We start from the raw sequence: 18,453 nt of genomic DNA on the forward strand, positions 1-18,453 counted from the left end.
AATACACATTTTTTTCAAGTTCTCTGATGGCATAGTTTTTGCTCACTCAAGCTTTGCTCTGAGTTTTTGGCTTTGAGAATATTGAAAGTGCAAAATTCAGTCAAAATCAGCATGTTCCACTGGGTTCTATTTCAGCCTGATTTAATTCTAGTGTAAAAATATACTCTGATTCAGTTTGATGGAAATTCAACCTGAAGTCTTGAAATAAGTCTCCTCCAAAATATGCAGAGAGAAAATTTTTTCTTTAAATTTGGCTTTCAGGACCTGGCCAAAGACTAACAGCCAAAGAGCGGCGCTGGGTCTCCATGCCCCTCACAGCCTGAGCTCGGAGCAAAGATGAGAGCGCCCGCTCGGCTGCTGCTCCCTCCAAAGGGATTCTGTTCTCCTAGAAGCACACACCAAAACTCAGGTTCATTTTCCTGTTTGAAAATAAAGGTTTGAGAATGTTGTAGTCTTTGTCCAACAAACTCCGGAGCCCCGTGTCTGGAGCACAGCTATAGAGATTTTCAATGCAGAATTCAAGGAGTTTGTTTTCAGTATGGATTGCAAACCAGGATGGTCAGGGTTTTCTCCACTATATTTTGGGTAGGGGAATTTTTTAGCTGCCTTAGCAATTAATCAATGAGCTCCTACAAATTGCTAATCGTTTTGTTAGTAGTTTGAGAAGAAGCACTGAAGAATTTTTAATGCTAGTGATTTATGAACCGTCTTCCGAAGTCCATGCAGTTATTACAGCTGTAGAGTGCTCACCCCAACACTGGCCTTACAGATGGAAATGCATTTTACATGACTGATAGTCAATAGAAAGTGGTCAACAAGATCACACTCTAATTGAACAGTTTATATTTATGGGTATTTCAACAAAGCTTATACCCAGCTATTGAAATGTAAAAACTATTCTCACAATTCTAGACTTCTCACTTTCTTTTAAACTTTACTAGAAAACTAATATAACAAGCTAATTCCGGAAAACTAAGGAAAACAGCCTACACAGTACTGTGATGCCTGGCATACTGCTGTTCATTCTCTATTTTATTTACCCAGATCCTACTAGCAGAGATAAAACCAAGGGACATTTGTTCCGAAAGAAAAGTCCAAAGCTCTTAGGAAGACCTTGATAAGGACCATTAGCACAGAAATAACCACCAGCTCCTACACTGGACCAGTGAAGGGAGACGTTATCTTATGCACTAAGCTTTTATATTGCATATTCATATTCAGACCTGAATCTTCGTGGACTTAAGAGGCATTGCAAGTGTCCAGCACTTCCTAAACCATCACAATAACATGCTCACATACATCATCACATTTGAAGCTTGAGCTACAATGTTCCTTAAGCACTTGGGTCAACATTAGGAGGCACAACGATAGCAGCAATGTTTTGCTGTATTCCAGTACTAACTTGAGCACATCTTCTGAAAGTAGCAGGGGAAAATCACTTAAGAAGGATTCTTTGGACTCGCCAACTCATTTGCCATTCTGCTTTAGTGACAATTTAAGCAATCCCACGAAGTCGCACTCACTTCAGTCTATTTTCTTCCTTTACAAAAAATACAGTTTCGAGCAAGTTTCATAAAAGGTTACTCTTACTCTTTGCAAAGATGTAATTTAGATTTTGCTTCTTGTCTCCATATTTACTGTGTGTTAGCCTTGAACTTGAAAAGCCGAAAAAAAGGAGAAGAAACTGAGAAAATCTTGCTGTTACAAATTTAAACCAATCTAGGATGGCTGGAAAAAAAAAACCCAACCTGCTGCAAGGAAGTGTTTGTCTGTGTATACAATATGTTGCTGATATTCATTGAATGGCAAATATCTGTGTTATGTTTTCTTATTTACACTCCTTTGCTCTTTCTGATTGTGTTTTCATAAGAACCACAACTACATTTCAGCAAATTTTAAAAAATCCAGACCTCCCTAGGCTGAATAAAGCTGCAGAAACCTGGCTGGTGGGAGCCGTTCCACGCCGCTCTGCAGGGAGCAGCCCAGGGACGCCGGGCCACTTCCACCCGTGATTCTGCTGTCCCAGGGCAGCAGACTGGGCTATCCCTGGTTCCACACCTCCCCGGGGACACCAACGGGGGAATATCTCACTGGCACACATGTACTTTTATTACAGCAAAACCCTCCTCTGATCCATCAGTCTACCGAAATGGTGCACGCTGTTCCTGGAAAACAGCCAGCTCAAGACTGGAGTTTAAAATACACTGATTTTTAAATTTTTTTTTTACCCTAAATGACAGCCCTCCTTGGTCGATCCTTTAGTCATTACAGTCTCCATCTGGATCACAGAGCAGCAGCGGCAATGCAAACTTCACAGGTGCAGTTCTCCCTCCCGTCCGCACCCGCTGATCCTGCAGCCGCAGAGGCAGTGGCTGGGCGCAGTGGGAACACCCACGGTCAGACCCTCACGTTGCTGAATGCTGCGTGAATGTTTACATTGCCTCCCTAATACCTGCACTGCATGAAGCACACACAGCCCTCCCGACAGCTTGGAAAGGGAGGGAAGATGCAAAGACCAGATGAAAACCCACTCAACAACCTCTTCGGGCAGCGCTGATTTTATCTCCTGACCTCACAAACCCCCTTCCACCGCAGAGACCTCCTCAGACACGGGACAGAGGGGGACGGATTTTCCTTGGCAGGAAATCCGTCTAGCTGCTGCGCAGGTGTCATGACAGAGGGAGGATTTGCATCGCCAAGTGGTATTTTGGAGCAGCAAGGTAACAGATGCTAAACATCTATCTCAAACATTCAAGCTGATGAAGATCACATCCAAAGGGCTATGAAATAACCAGCCATGCTGGGAATACTGGGTAGAGGCAAAGGCCAGTACCCAAAAGCCATCCTTGCTGGTTCCTGAACATCACTATCCATACATTGTTAGAATGAACTCAGTCTCATATATCCAACCAACTTCTTTACCAATTTTTGCTTCAGTTATCCATTAAGCTGGAAATTCTTAGACTGATCTAACAATGAGATTTGCCACTATTGGTTTCTAACAATTAATAGTATTTTTCATCTGTGGAATAACTCTTATCAAACCAACAAATTCTACAGCCTTTTCAGTCTTCCATGACAAACTGCGAAAAAATCAACCATCACTCAAGTCTGACCAAAAGGCTCGGAGCAAGCTCCTTCTGAAATGAATATGCTAGCAGACTTGGCTTGATTACAGCCCCACCACCTGCAGATGAGCATCCTTGTGAGAATGAATTTTGTTTGGCAAGATGGACCAGATTCACTGATGATGACAATAATTACCTGGAAACAGAAACATCTCCTGTCAACAGGAAAGGAAGCTTGCATTATTCATTGGATTAGAATTATTTTGTTATCTTTTGGGTCATTTTGATCTTCACTGATTTAAAACCAGACAGAACCAACTACTAGAACATAGAATGATATCAGTTTAAAGAGAGAGGAAAATAGGTGATACTCTTCCACATCTAACCTATTTGACAACACAGCTGCAGATGTCACTGTGCAAGAGCATTCAATTTTGTCAGTCAAATTTCTACCACACAATTCATTTATGAGTCAGTGATAGGTACATCAGTATGGGATCTTTTAGGTCTGTTCACTCATGCAAAGTGATGTGCTGCAGCTTGCTGTATTAATCCCAGGTGGATCATCTTGTATAAAGGACACCAGGACTATCCTAGAGATACGTGTCCAATGAGTGGCCATCAGAGTGCATTCACAGAAGGTATGCTTTGGCATTTCCCTTCCTTCCCACACAGCCCCACTCCAGAGGATTCATCTGTTTGTCTCAGGATAATCTGAAACCTACTTCACAAACATCTCTGCATATCAGCTGCCTACCAGCAAGTTAAAAGCACACCCGGCCAGCTTCTTCTTGAAAGGGCAAGGCAAGAAGGCCAAAATTTACAACTGTCCTTAGAGCAAGCAGAGGCAGCAAATGTCCTTCAGGAGCAAGAGCCTTGTTAATTAAGTTTTGGTTTTCAGAGCTACAGTGCCAGGAACATCTCACAGTTTCCTTTGAACATCTGCAGGTGCTTGAGCTGCTCCACGTGTGCAGATGTGAAGTAGCAGGCGTGAGGCAAGGCTTAGGCAAATCAGACCATTGGCCTGATTTTCTCATGCTTGCTCAGACTGAAACACAGCAGGGACAGTCGTCTGTCTAAATCCCCATATTCTCTTCTGCTGGTGAACTTGAAGGAGCATTTGCCAACCCCTCTCCACCTGCTTGTTGCAGGAAAACATTTGGGTTAAACTGAAGGCTTGATGTATCTAACAAATTCTCCCTCACTATGTCTCAGTGGAGTTGTCAATACCCCATCTTTTCCTAGTTCTTTCTCTCCAGATTATGTGTGAATTTTCTCTCCTTTTCCTCCATCTGTACTTCTATGTTTGTTCCTTTTTGCCTAGCAGCTGTCCTCTCCCCCTGCTTTATTGCTCCAGCTGAGCAAAGGGCAACCTGCTCGTTGTGGTGCCAGCCACACTCCTTGTTGGTGCCACCACATCTGTGCAGGGAGCCAGGAGAGTAAAAGCAAGGGGTATTAGAGTCAAGACCTCTCCTCTGTACTGTGAACTGTTCTGAGAGCCTATCACAGTCTCAGCCACTGACAAGCAGAGAGAGAAGGGACACGACATCAGGGTTTTGGGAGCAATAGCAATATGCATCCAGGGGCTGCCATGCAGTTTCTCCCCAACCCACCGCTGTGTCATTCAGTTCCCAGCGCCCTGCAGACACACACACAGCACCTGCTGTGCTGCTGACCTGCTGTCTGAAGCTAAAGCCTTCTCGGTTTCCAACCTGTTATTTTGCTGTTCTGGCAATCACAACATCCACGTGCAGGACTGTCACCCACAGTCCTGGCAATGGCGCAAGACTGGAACCAGGCAGAAAGGGCTGGTTTGTAGGTTACAGGAGGGGGTGAAAAAGAGCGTGCTGCTGCCGCTGTGAAGTCAGGAATGGGGCCAGGCTACAAAAGGCTGAGCCAGCACATATGCTTTAACACCTCACACCCCCGCCACAACATTTACCAGATGTTCAAGTGCACATTTTTGATTCATCCCATCGTAAATGTTGAAAACATTTAAAAATGAAGATCCAAGCACAGGCTACCACCCTCTTCAAAAATAAGATAGTTTACAGATGACGTTTTCCTTCAAGATCATCGAAAGCATCACGGGGGGGAGGGGGTGGGACCACAAAATGGTTCAAGTTAGAAATCCAACCTTAGCCAGTATAAAATTTAAGTAAATGTTTTTGACATAAGAGAAAATGGAAGGGGAAAAAAATGCATGAGCAGAACTTCATCTCCTTTCCTCAACTCATACTCCACCTGTGAGCAGGAGCCAGGCTGTGACTCCTGCCGACCCACCACGCAGGAGCTGCATCTCAAAGAACTGTTTAATTATGGCTGTAATGTATCAACACAGCCTGTCTCCCAACCCTCCTTTGCATCAGCCTATTTGAAACTGGAGAGGAGCCCAGCTGCGCCCCGAGGACTGCACTGTCATCCCGAGCGCTGGCTCTGCAGCCCATCTTGACACCCACTCAGCAAAACAGCTGCAGGTTTGCTGTACTGGGCGCTTTCTGCATGCCCTGCACTTCGGAAAAACCTCCTCCACAGAGAACACGAATCTCCAATTAGCCTTAATAGCACCTATATTTGAACAAGGGGAGAAAACGTCCTACAATATTTATTGTGCAATTCTGTTACCAGCACATACTGTACCCATGTGAGTACCTGCACAGTTTACACCCCCTTTGGTCCATCTGATCTACTTTTAAAAGGATTTGTACATGAGGAATGTTCTTTACCTTTGTGCCAACCACAGGCATTTACGTCCTGAGTAGTATTTGGAGCACACAATGTATTTGTTGTATCAAAAAAAAATATTCGTCTTTCTACTCTTTCTCCTTTGGAAATAATCATCCTTTCCCAGCCCTGAAGAGTCCCTCCAACTGTGCATTTCACAGGAGCTACTAAGCGGCTCTGCAAAGACCACCTCTGCATCTGCCTAAGCAGTTGTGTTAGACACTGCCCATGTTTAGGCCCATTAACCTGATCACAACAGCTTGATGAATTAATGCTTATATAGACACAGTTGGCAGCTTCTAATTAAATAATTATGGCTAAGCAGCTGCAGAGAAGTTGTAATGTTCCACTAGAAAGCCAGCTGTCAATTTTATTGGTCCTCAAAGTTTCAAATGAAATTATTTTGGGGAGATTTGGAAAGGGGGCTCTTTTGCTCCAGGTGAATTCTGTAGATATCATGCCTGCTCTCAGGCCGACTGGCTGCAGACAGACCCCAAGCTCGCAACCAGAGAATCTCTGCAGCCCACCGGGGGCTCCATCACAGCAAGCAGCAAAGAGCACAGAGCGTAACAGAACGATTTGGATCGAGATAAAAGAGTGATTTGGCATCATGGTCATTGCTTTAGCTTTTACCTAGGGAAGAACCTTTTGAAAAATCCATCTCTGACACTGTATCAGTGTCGAAAATCCACAAAACTGATATAAGCCAAATGCAAAGCCTGTTGAACTGGATAAGAGTCTTTCCAGGAACTTTAATTGGATTGGGCTTTCCCTGCATTGGTGAGAGAAGATTTTGTGACACCTACTATAGACTTTCACTCTCCAAAATTTCTAAGGTGCCTCTCATCTCAGTGCCTAGCCCTCGCTGTAGTGATGTGGAAGCAAAGAGCAGTCCTTGAAGGTAAAAATTTGAGTAATATGAAAATCGGGAGTCTGTGTTTGCTAGTTCATACCAAACCTACCTTCATCCTCAATTAGCAAACTATTTTGCCTATGAGGAACTTATATTTTATTCTGATTTTAAATATAAATGCAAACACAATTTATTCTAATCCATTAACTACATTAATTCTCCTCCTATAATTTGTACAAGACACTATGATTTCAAACAGAAGCAGCCTAATAATAGAAATCATCCATCCCTGTCAGAATATACGCAGATCCATGACCTTAGAACCATTTTGCTTAGGAATCCAGCTAGAAAACTAATTTTAAGTAAATCTATGCATGTCAAAACTACAGATGGCTTTTCAGGATGCTAACTTAAGCATCATTACATAAGCAGATTAGGGCTGCCTGTTGAGCCCAGACACAAGAGTAGATGGCGCTGAATACAGTATTACACACAAACTATTCACTTCCTGATACATCTTTCATCTAAAACTTTTGTCAGCTCTCCACGTTAGCGAGCCTGTGAACTCTAAACACCACACACAACACAGCAGGTCTGCTGGCAAAGAAGTGATTATCTGTCTCTAAACCCCACTGGTCCAAAGCAGCAACTGGCTAAGGCCCACTTCTACAAATGGTCCAGGGAAATGTTCCATCCTTCAGCCTCTTGAAATGAAAATGGAGGAAAACAGCCTCGTGAACCTCTCGAATATTTAAGCACAGCAGTTTTGGAATGATTTTCTGATACAGAATTAGAGGACCAAAATTACCCTCATGTTACCATTGGTAACAGTGTCTCTACCTGAATATCAACTTAGAAAGTTAATGAGCCTGCTAGAGCTATCAGCTAAAATTACCCCAACAGTATGTGATCTGATGTGATTGCGGTAAGCAGGGCAGATACTTTGCATCATGAGGATAGTTTGTTTTTCACAGGCATGTTGCATAACGAGGCGCAGCAACTTGCCTCTCTCTGCTCCGAGCCCTCATTTCAGAGCACATCAGCTGGCTCCGAGAAGGCCCCCTGTTGAAAAGCAGCCAGGGGGACGGAATTTTGTTTTCCCTTCCCTGTGTGTAAGTGTGTCAGGTTTGCTGACAGATGGCTTGGCTGACTGTGCTTGACTATTATCAAGCAGCTATTACCTTTGTAAATTGAATCCTATTTGAAGATTTTCTGTAATTAAATCTGCAGTGTGTTTGCAAGGCTTATATTGCATCCCTCACGTACTGGGGAAGCGTGCAAGGCAGTCAGATGGCTGATTTACACAGCCAGAGACAGCAGCATCCTTCAGCCACAGGGATGGGGCGCTTCTGGCAGTCTGTGCTGCCACCTAGCCAAGATGAAGCCATTGAGTTCAGCCTCACTTTACATTTGGAAAGGTTAAATTGAAGCGTATCCCCCCAGAACTAAATAAAGACTCACTCCACAGCAGACACAAGGAAATTTGCACTCTTTGTGCTTTGAGAATTGTACACTCAACGGAAGAGAGCAGCTTAAAACAGGTAGTTACATTTCCCTCAGAAATAGCTTGTACTTACGGTAGAAGACATATTCGGTGTAGCTGGACCAGACCTTGTCATCTGTGTACTGGTTGACAAAGGAAGCTGTCACCGAGGAGTTACAGGCCACCATGTGGAATCCACACTCAGACAACATGTCGAAAGCCCTCTCCAGGTGCTTGAACTTGAGATAAAACCTGGAGGTGTACCTTTCTGGAGCCCTGTCTGGGTCTCTGCTTTCATTCAAACTTTCTCCAAAGACCTCTTTGACCAGAGCAATCCTTCCACAAACCAAAATCCTTGGCACCCTCCTGAATTTGGCATCTGCTTGGCTCTCCCTGCCAATAGTGCACGACCCCCGGTACCCGATGGTAATGAATCCCCACTTCCGATCAGGCGGTAAGAGTGATGAGGGTGGGCATATTCTCGTGTCACTGCCTTGGGAGACCTCTTCATAGTCACTGTGGCAATAATCATCGGGGCTTTGCTTGTTGTCATCGGGAGTCAGGAGTTTGACCAAGTCTGGGAGCTGGAAGTACTCAGCCTCCCTCTTGAGCCTTCCCTTCTCTGGGAAGTGGTCAGGCAGAACCACTTGCTTGTCCCTGAGATAGTCCAGAATATAGCGGAAAAGGAAACCATCTCTGTCAATGAAGAATCTTCCCTTGGAGTCCTTAGCCAGGTCGTTGGCTGTGTCTCTCTTTGGGGTGAACATTTTCCACAGCAGGGAGTGAGGGGTGCCAACCAAGGTGGAGTGGCGAGTGAAGTAAACCTGGCCACCCACATTCAGCTCCACTACCTCCGGGAAGGAGTGCAGCCCAGTCCCCTGCTCCCGAGGAGGAAGGTAAGTCCTGCAGTTGCCACTTAGAGCCATTGTACTTTAAAACAGAAATCAGCAGCACGAAGCAGCAGGACTATCAATCACTTCAAAATGTAGAATAAGGCTCCCAACATTAAGGAGAAACGGGGAAAAGAGGAAGTGAGAAAAGAAAAATAGCCAAAAGATTAGTTTAAAAGAAATCTGAATTGTCCATGAGTGACAGTGTGGCAGAAGTGGCTTATACCCTAAGCCATAGAGGCTGGAGAGCAATCACTTCATGAAATGCAATCACACCCTTAGATCTTCCAACAAAGCCATCAAAATCAAGGTCAAGCCAAGCCTATGGTCATTCACAGGTCTGTCAAAAGGGAAAACAAAATAAGACACAAATTATTCTTTTAAGCATCGCAGAAGCTGCAACAGAGAAAAGCAGATCAGTTTAGAAAGCCAAGCTAGATCTCCTGATAAATAGGTCTATTTTTTTGCAAGTTATAGGCTTTTTTTTTTCCACAAGTACTGATCAAGGAAAGGACTACATATGACTCCACTGTTTAAAACAAAATACATATTTTATCTTTAAAGAAACATTGAATTTAGACAGGCACATGAGGGAACAAGAATAGTGAGTCTTACCTTGGTTACAATTAATGCATAGCTCTTGTAAAGAAAAGCAAAATTTCAAGACACTCAGAACACACAGACAGGCACACAGAGTCCAGTAAGTATGAAATCCGATCCCAGCAAGGGACAGCAAAGGCAAGAAAAGTGCTCTTAGCAACATCCATGTAGATCTCAAGAGTTCAACCGAGTCACAGGAAAGTTAACCATGGCAGGTGATGAGAGAAACCAATACATACAGCACGATGGGGGAGAAGGAAAAAAAAAAAACCACAACAAAAAACCCCGAATAAATCCTCTGGGGCTCCGTGAGAGCGGGGCAGGGGGAGCGCGGGGTACACGTTTCGGCTGCCTCAGATGACTTGCAGAAACCCCGCAGCCTGCACTAAGGGCTGGCGAGCTCCGGCGGCTCCCGCGGCGGCAGACACCCGGGCAGCGCGGCCGGCGGCGCGCCCATCTCCGCTCCGGGGCCGCCGGGCCGCCGCGGGGGCCGCCCCGCTCTGCTCCGCCCCGCCGCGCCGGGCCGTGGGGCCGCTCCCGCGCCCCTGCGCCGGGCTGCGCGCCTCTGCGCGGCTCTGCGCCGCTCTGCGCGGCTCTGCTCAGTGGCGCGGGGACGGGAGCGCGGAGGGCGATGCCGATTGCATCATCTTAAAGGAGTCAGGCCGGGATGGGCGCCCGCGCCCCGGGCAGGTACCGGGCCAGCACTGGGGACGGAGCCAGAACCGGAGACGACGCCAGCACCGGGGACAGCGCCAGAACCCCGGACAGCGGTAGCACCGCGGGCAGCGGCAGCACCGCGGGCAGCGCCGGGGCCGGTCGCCGCCGCGACGGGCCCGCTGCCGGGGAGGATCGGGGGGCGCCGCCGCCCGCTCCGCTCGAGTTGGGGGAAAGTTCCTCCCCGCTCCGTTTCTCGCCGTCTCCCGCAGCCGGCAGCGCCCGTCCCCTGTCCCCCCGCCGCCGAAACGTGCCTTTCCCAGCTCTGCGGACACGGCGGTGGTTTCAGCTGGCGACGCGGGCGGGCAGGGCGGGAGCGCCCGGCGGGTGGGGGCTCCCGGCACGCTCGCCCGTGGCTTTCGAGCAGGACCGTGGTTTTATCACGCCGGTGGCACTCCTCATCTCCCCAGCAGCGACCCAGAAAGGGCAGGAGCCAGCGGGGAGGTGATCTGCCACCACGGGTGGGACCCCGAAGGAGGCTCGGCGTGGCAGGAGCGGTCCCGCACCTACTTTATTTGCCGGTCTTTAACGGAGGGGGGAGTGGGGAGCAGCGGCCGTGGCTCCGCGCCGACACCGCCACCTCGCGTCCGCGGCGGCGATCGCGCAGCATCCTCCCCGCTGCGGGAAAGGAGAGCCAAGCAGTCCCGGGCAGCGGGGGAATCGCGGTGCAGCCTGCGGCCGCCACCTGGTGCGGGCTCCGGGCCGGTAAACCGGACACCCCCGGCCCGCTCCGCTCCGCGGGACGTTAAGCACATGCCTCAGGTTAAATAAGCACCGCACAAAACATCCGCTAAATTAAGCCATGAAGCTGCTGAAATAGTTCACCAAATTGCAAACACAACTGCACCCACCAGTGATTTCACAGCTGGTCACGCAATGGTAGCAGGCAAATCCAGCTTTGTGTCTAGCACACCACAGTTTTGGGCAAAAATAGGTTACTCAGAGTAATAAACCTATGGTAAAATAAAGCCTTTTAGTCAAACATTAACCAAACCCTGGAGGGGAAGCTTTAGAGTGAAATCTTTGTGTGAGGAAGTTATCATGTGCAGATTTTTTTTGCTGACTGCACTTAAATTGCAGGTGCTTCAGCAAGACTCTTCTGAAAAAATGGCTCTGATTTTTTTAAAAAAATAGTTAACGTGCTAACATAAAAAGTACAATTTTCAAGGCTATGGCAGAAAATCATTATTTTGTATGCTTACAGACTTTTCAAATTCAAACCTGAGAGTTGCACAGTTAATCAAACCCTTGGTTTTTTCCCTGAATCAATTCATTAATTCTGAAGCAACTGCTGGGCTCCTGAGACAAGGTTCTGCCTCTTACTTCTGGATCTGATTTCTAATTTTCAAACCAGCAGAACCTGGTACTGCTACAGAGGCTGCTTGTTGTACCTCAGAAAGAGAAAAGACAAGGTACTGTGCATCTTCACTTGCAGTTCCAGTAGACCAGTGAAGAAATACTCAAGTGCTTCGTAACCCTGAGAAGGAGGATTTAAAGGTGTGATGTGAGAACATGTTAACTTAGATGTCTTCATTACTTTTTTAAGAGTCTTGTACAGTCAATGCATACGGGCTTTAACATCTACATGACCACTCAGATGAAACGATAGCTTCCTCTGGGATTTAACCTCGTTAGTGCTGCCCCTGTTCAAAGCAAGGAGTACTGCATCAGCTTTTTCAAATACTTTAGTTATTAATGTTAGTTAGTATGCTGTCATAATTTTAAAATCAATTTTCATAAAGCCAGTGATGTCATATTGGCAAGACTTGAAGAATCAATTCACTCTGCACAGTAAAAATTGATCTTGTTGAAACAAGCACCAAAGCCATTTGTGATTACACAGTACAATTAAGATCCAAATCACCAAGGCAGGGGGATAGAGATCACCTGAGTAGAAGTTTTGGGGTCGAGTGGAGACAACACAGTAAGCCTGATGTGTAGGGGCTTAGGGAATGCATCTTATAAAAAATTGTGATTCCTGACAAGCTTCTGTGAAGCATTCTGACATGGATACCATGTGATTAGTGAATACAGAGATAGTTAAGCTCTAAGTCTTTTTGAAAAATTGTAATCAGAATTGCCCTTTGAAAAGAACAAAAACCTTAGAATTTTAATCACAACAGCTTTAGAAATGCATCTGCACTTTTCAAATAATAAATGAAAGAAATTCAAATGCTGCTTTTATTTCTTTACACAGGATGTTCCAGTCATTTTATTTTAACATAATATAATTTTCTTTGATGAAATGACTTCAGTAGTAAAATCATCACACAATACTTCCCCGCTCTATACAAGCCATTGGCCAAATCCATCAAAATGCAGCCTGAGAAGAGTGAAACTTTAAAATCTGGGCCAAATACGCCGATGACCTAAATGTAAAATATGTGTCAAGACCACACTAAGGTTCTTACCTATTCAGCTGCAGAACCAATGCAGCTCATTTGAAGAGCAGCTACAGTCCTCTGATGGAAAAGAAAAGCAGCATCTATCAAAGGGAGGAGGATGAAGCATGTTCCACTTATAACAGATGCCTACATAACCTTCAATATAGCTAGGGGAAAATATAGCCCGAGCTTTAAGTGCATGTTCCAAAAGTCACAGCACAGCTATGCTTAAACCCGATACACTAACGATGTGACATCATTCACGGGTTTGAGGTCATTCCTTATGACAAAGTGCTAAATTAGCATTCAAGCTTTCAGGAAATCATGGGACAACTGACTTCATCAAATTCTGTGGGTGCTAAAAAAAGGTAGGCGTCTTAAAAGAAGCAGCAATGAACGTTAGAAAGAAAGGGTAGTATTCAGCTGGGTCTGTAGTAGCAGTGGTGTGTATACATACCACCTCACATCCTGCAGTGTGAATATATAAGCTATAAATACGAATCAAGTCGCCTACGCATAATTAGAAATGTAGAAGCTGTTTATCAGCATTTAGCAACACCGTGCAGAACTTTAAGGCGCTCGTAGAAGTAGCGATAATTTCCAGCAGGAATTCAAGGAGTAATTCTGGGAAGAAAAAAATATCTAGGTTGGATTTTGGACAGAAGATTTCAGCTAAAAAGCCACATGGGAACTTTCATCATTCTGTGCGATTTTTACACACAATAGTTAAAATAAAAAAAAAGAAGAAAAAAAACCCCAGTACTTGCAGTTCTAGGCTTACGCTTTGATTCAGAAATGACTTCAAGGTGCCACCTAAGGATCACCCAGCCACATACCCTGTAACATTCAGTGCTCCTCAGCAGTCTCATATCTAAATACTGAGCCAATGCAATATTTTGCCAGGGCAAAACTCCATCACATCAGAGAAAAGAGTGCAGCTTCTAAGAAGGGTGGCATGGCAAAGAAAAAAAGAAATGCCTGTCCCCAACAGATGTGTTGGGCCCAATTCTGGCTTACCAGAATATATATCTCCTGTAGGCAGATGCTAGTGCTTCCAGACAAGGCTTCCGATCCAATCTCAATCCATAGCAAAGCCCTGGTTGGAATAAATTCCAGGCCCTTGCAGAGTTACAGACCTTTAACCCAGACACTTTTCTAAAGGGTGTATATCATTCCTAGAGTGGAGTGGTCTTCATATCACTCAGGCAGCTCTCAAAATTGAGTTCTCAAGAAGTGAGCCAGGCAAGAAAAAGTATGATACTGAGCTAAAATAATACACTATCCACTGATCTGGCAGTGTGAATTACATACAGTGAGAATCTCATCTGCTGAAATCATAAAAACATAGAATCATAGAATAATTTGGGTTGGAAGTGACCTTTAAAGTCATCTAGTCCAATACCTCTGGGCAGGGACACCTCCCAGCAGACCAGGTTGCTTCAAAACCTGTCCAACCTGGCCTTGAACACCTCTAGGGATGGGGCAGCCACAGCTTCTCTGGGCAACCTGGGCCAGGGGCTCACCACCCTCACAGCAAACAATTTCTTCCTGATACTTAATCTAAATCTCCCCTCTTTCAGTGTAAAACCGTTCCCCCTCATCCCATGGCTCCCCTCCCTGATCCAGAGTCCCTCCCCAGCTCTCCTGGAGCCCCTTTAGGGACTGGAAGGGGCTTTAAGGTCTCCCCGGAGCCTTCTCTTCTCCAGGCTGAACCCCCCCAACTCTCTCAGCCTGTCCTCACAGCAGAGGGGCTCCAGCCCTCAGAGAACCTCTGTGGCCTCCTCTGGACCTGCTCCAACAGGTCCATGTCTTTTCTGTGCTGGGGGCTCAAGGGCTGGATGCACTACTCCAGCTCTAGAGCAGTATCCAGCAGTATGTGGGAATAAAAAGCCCTAACAAATTTTTCACTTTGAAGAAAAATCATAAAGAAACACTAAATGGCAGAATCTCCCTTAGAAAAGGATCTGCTAGCAAAAGAGCATGAGCGCCATAAAGCAGGGTTTATTAACAAGTACATATTAAAGCATTTTACAGATTTGCCCTTGATATTTTATTCAGAACTCAGGTGCACAATGTATTTTCATCAAAAAAAGGCAAAGGGGAAGAATATCTTTCACAGCTGCTCAGCACATGAGCACAGGCATGGTGCAAGGCAAACAATTCAAATAGAAGACACACGACAACATTTTTTTTCTATCAAGTAACATAGAGAGTGTGGGCACAGCTTCTGCAAATAAAACTGTGTGCTCCTTCTGTCAAACACCAAATCCAAAGCAAATTTATTGCACAAGGTTCTAGGTTTTCAAAAACTGACAGTAAGGGGGAATCGTGTTCCACTAATTTAGATAACAATCATTGTACATCTAGCAACATTTTGATCAAGAATTGATATATCCAACGCTGACAAAACCTTTAGAATTTCATGGACACTGTTCTACAAAGCAATCTGCTAAGCAAACAGTCCTGGAGGGTCTCTGACTTTTCAACAGACCCAGCATGTATAAGCGGACAGAGATCTCATGTGCACTCACATCATGCAAGGATTAAACTCAAACAAAAATTGTTGTTTTCATTCATCCTTCTGCAGGGACTTCCTTTCCCTCTTACAAGTTCTGCCATAGCAAAGCCTACTTCAGCAGACCTCTTCCTCCCCACCTTTTTCCTCTTCCTCCAACATTTCCAAAGTTCTTTGCATAATACTTTTATTCTCAGTCTGGGTCAAATTATCCCATTATTAACACTGGTGTAATTATAGTGTGCTTTTTAATGTTACAGCTAAAACAAAGTTTGGTCCTCACTGGGTAGCATTATGACATCAGCGCAGTGTAACCCATGTACTAATTTTATGAGTATCTTTATTCTTCCCATGTTGGAGCCATTTCAAGGCCTCTTGCAAAGCCAGATCCCCTGTCCAGGTAACCAAGGGTGCAGCTGGAGCTGGTCCCTCAAGAAATTTTGCCAGGGCGTGTTTGGTGCCTTACTAGTCTGTACCTCTCGGCATGGCCAGCAAGGCTGTTCATATAATGCCCTTTCCAAACAATACAGGACGGAAGCAGTTGTGTAGCTGCGATGCCTTATCTTCCCTTGAACCCATTGGCCTGTATCAGACTATACACTGCTGCAGATGAGTGCGAATTTGTCCTGCAAAGCTGAAACAGTTGATAACCTAAAGCAATGTTGAGATGCTTAGTGCAGGGAGAACTAATTAATGAAAGCTCAACCTAAGCTGTGAGTAAATTCTAATAATCTAAGCAAATCCAAACACATTTCTAGCCAAACAGCATTTCACCAGCAGATCACAATTACAGCCCACTGCCTGGGATTTGGGTCTCATTTTACTGTCTAGTGAACTGCAACAACATCACACAGTTCAGCAAAGTGGCACTAAGTCACCAACATCAGATGCAGCCTGTACACTCTATGGGTCTTCCATGAAAGCTGGGATCTTCTCAGCCTTCAAACACTAATTCATTTAAAGTACAAATTTGCAAGAAACAGCTTATACCACAGTTACTGATCTCTGTATTATCTATGGCTATAATTCCTCCACCGTTATTTCATTCAGTTCTACAGACATGCACACTTTCTGGGAGGCTCTTCTCAGGAGATACCGTGTGTACTGCACCACAAGATATGTTTTGCAGGAAAGGCTTGTAACAGGACTATAATTTAAATACAGTAATCTCACTAGAAGAAAATTACATACATGAGAGTTTGTAACAAAATAACTGTAATCATGTCCTGAGCCAAAATGAATTAAAAAAACAAATGTATACATACTTCAAAACGGGGACTCCCACTTGCAGAAGCACATGTGCCCAAGTGGCAAGCATTTGGTTCCAGGATGCATACAAGAAGTCAGGCTATATGAAGCATGGCATTGCAACTCTTCACGTGTGCGCAGCTGACACATTTCTAAACCTCATTACCATGGATCTATTCAGAGACAACAATAAAGTGGCAATCACGATTCATGTCATTCTGGTTTCAGGTAAACTAACTCAGCTGGGGTTTTCCCTGGCTGTCCACGACGAAGCCCACCTGAGTCAGCAGTGCACACTCGCTTCTTCCTGCGCTCCGCACCAGGACCTTCAGTAGTGAATAAAAACAAATTCTAGTTAACAGTCTGAGCACAGCCTTTTCCCCTGGCCCTACATGAAAAAAAGGGAGGAAAATGATGAAACTAAAGAGATAAACAGACTAAATAACAAAGGACTGTGAAGGAAAGTAGCTTCTTCACATAAGACTGTCTTCAGTCCCAGTCATGTTTTTCTCAATTCCACAGTATTCCCAGCTCCTGCAGCTTATTTGTGTGGGACAGGCTAACAGCTGCTCTTTAATAAAGACAGGAAGATTCATGGCTCCAGCAATTTTTTTGTCTCGCCTCAGGAAAATATTAATTTTATGTAATGTGGACATGTGAAAGGGTATGAAGGTCTAATATTAAATGACAGCAATTATTTACTTTTCACTCAGCAGCACCATCACCTACTCCATTTCCTTCAGCACCTGCAGTTTCACACACACTCTCCCACCCATGCAGTGAACAGAGCACACCCTGCTCCTTTTAGGAGATCTAGACAGATCATGGGACAAGCTGCTAAACTTGCAGGCAAAACCACATCGTGTAACTAAGCTGTGGCCTTGAGAAAAAAAAAACAACACCTTAAAAGAACATTGCAAAATAATATTGCCAGGGACAAAGTCTGCTCTCTTACTCTCACTGATGCCAACAAGAATTGTGTCTGAATCGCACAAATGGCATTTTATCCCTACTCTTCTCCACATTTATACAAGGATTAACAATACGATTGTTTTTTATGAGTCATAGGAAAAAAAATCCTGGGAAGAAAGAGATTTTTTACAACTAAAAAGTTCCTTAATAATAAATTCTTCTGTGACCTCAAACGCATTAATGCTGAACTCTTACCAAGAACCTTCCAATGTCACTGTGTATGTAAACGGTAGTGAAACAAAAAATTTGCATCCAGCTACTGAACATCAAGACATAGACACTGGGGACCTGGCGGATGCCACAGGCCCAACGGCCCTTGTGCTTCCACCCCCCGGCGTCTGCCCTGCGCAGCCTCCATGGGACGTGCCCTCTGAGGACTTTTCTGACAGGGCGATATTGATGAATTTACAACCCTCATTGATTTTTTTACATGTCATTGGTAGCTGCACTAAAACAGTAAAAGTAAATAACAATTAGCGGTTACACAGCGCATTACAGCTTCAGCTCACAATAAACTGGTATTACTCTACTATGTCACAGCTGGGGTATGTGACTCAGCACATAACATGAGGCAAAGGAATGAAAGGAGGCACTGACCGATAATGCTTCAGTGCCAAGCGGAACATGGACAGAACTTTACTCCTTGCATGGATTTAAAAGCCAATATTTTGCTTTTCTTCAGATTTTAGGCAAAACAATGGGAGGCAGAAGCCATGAAGCTTCAAAGACTCAGTTCTAACAGGGAGGAGGAACAACGCAGGGAAAAACACCAGCTTCCCACCTCGCGGGGGCTGCGCGACCGCCAGGCCGACGACCCTGAGAGGGGCGACCGAGCCCTCCCCCGGGACGAGCCACCGAACGCGGCGAGCGACCCTAAGCACCGCCGCCATCCCAGCACCCCGCCACCATCTTGCCGCCGCCGCCATCTTGATTCCTCCCCGCGCGCCGTCCCCTCAGCAACGCGGCGGCGCCACGCGGGCAGAGGGGCGCGGCGAGGGGCGA

The 18,453-nt window shown here is 45.3% G+C and overlaps 1 protein-coding gene and 1 long non-coding RNA gene across 2 annotated transcripts in view; both read right to left on the reverse strand.

The window, feature by feature from the left end:
- KCTD16 (potassium channel tetramerization domain containing 16) overlaps positions 1-10,567 on the reverse strand; it is a 76,430-nt gene extending 65,863 nt beyond the window's left edge. The window contains exons 1-2 of the mRNA XM_063348693.1: positions 9,634-10,567; positions 8,223-9,358 (exon numbers count right to left, since the gene is read on the reverse strand). Of these exons, the coding sequence (XP_063204763.1) occupies positions 8,223-9,054 (832 nt within the window). The 5' untranslated portion in view covers positions 9,055-9,358; positions 9,634-10,567. The remainder of the gene's footprint in view (positions 1-8,222; positions 9,359-9,633) is intronic.
- Positions 10,568-14,733: 4,166 nt separating this feature from the next.
- LOC134521915 (uncharacterized) lies at positions 14,734-18,396 on the reverse strand. Its single transcript, XR_010072901.1, has 3 exons — positions 18,233-18,396; positions 16,758-16,805; positions 14,734-16,652 (listed from the first exon to the last, which is right to left on the reverse strand). It is a non-coding gene; the product is annotated as an uncharacterized LOC134521915 (long non-coding RNA).
- Between the last annotated feature and the right edge of the window lie 57 nt (positions 18,397-18,453).

Source organism: Chroicocephalus ridibundus, chromosome 11, assembly GCF_963924245.1.
Source record: "Chroicocephalus ridibundus chromosome 11, bChrRid1.1, whole genome shotgun sequence".
Taxonomy (NCBI): domain Eukaryota; kingdom Metazoa; phylum Chordata; class Aves; order Charadriiformes; family Laridae; genus Chroicocephalus; species Chroicocephalus ridibundus.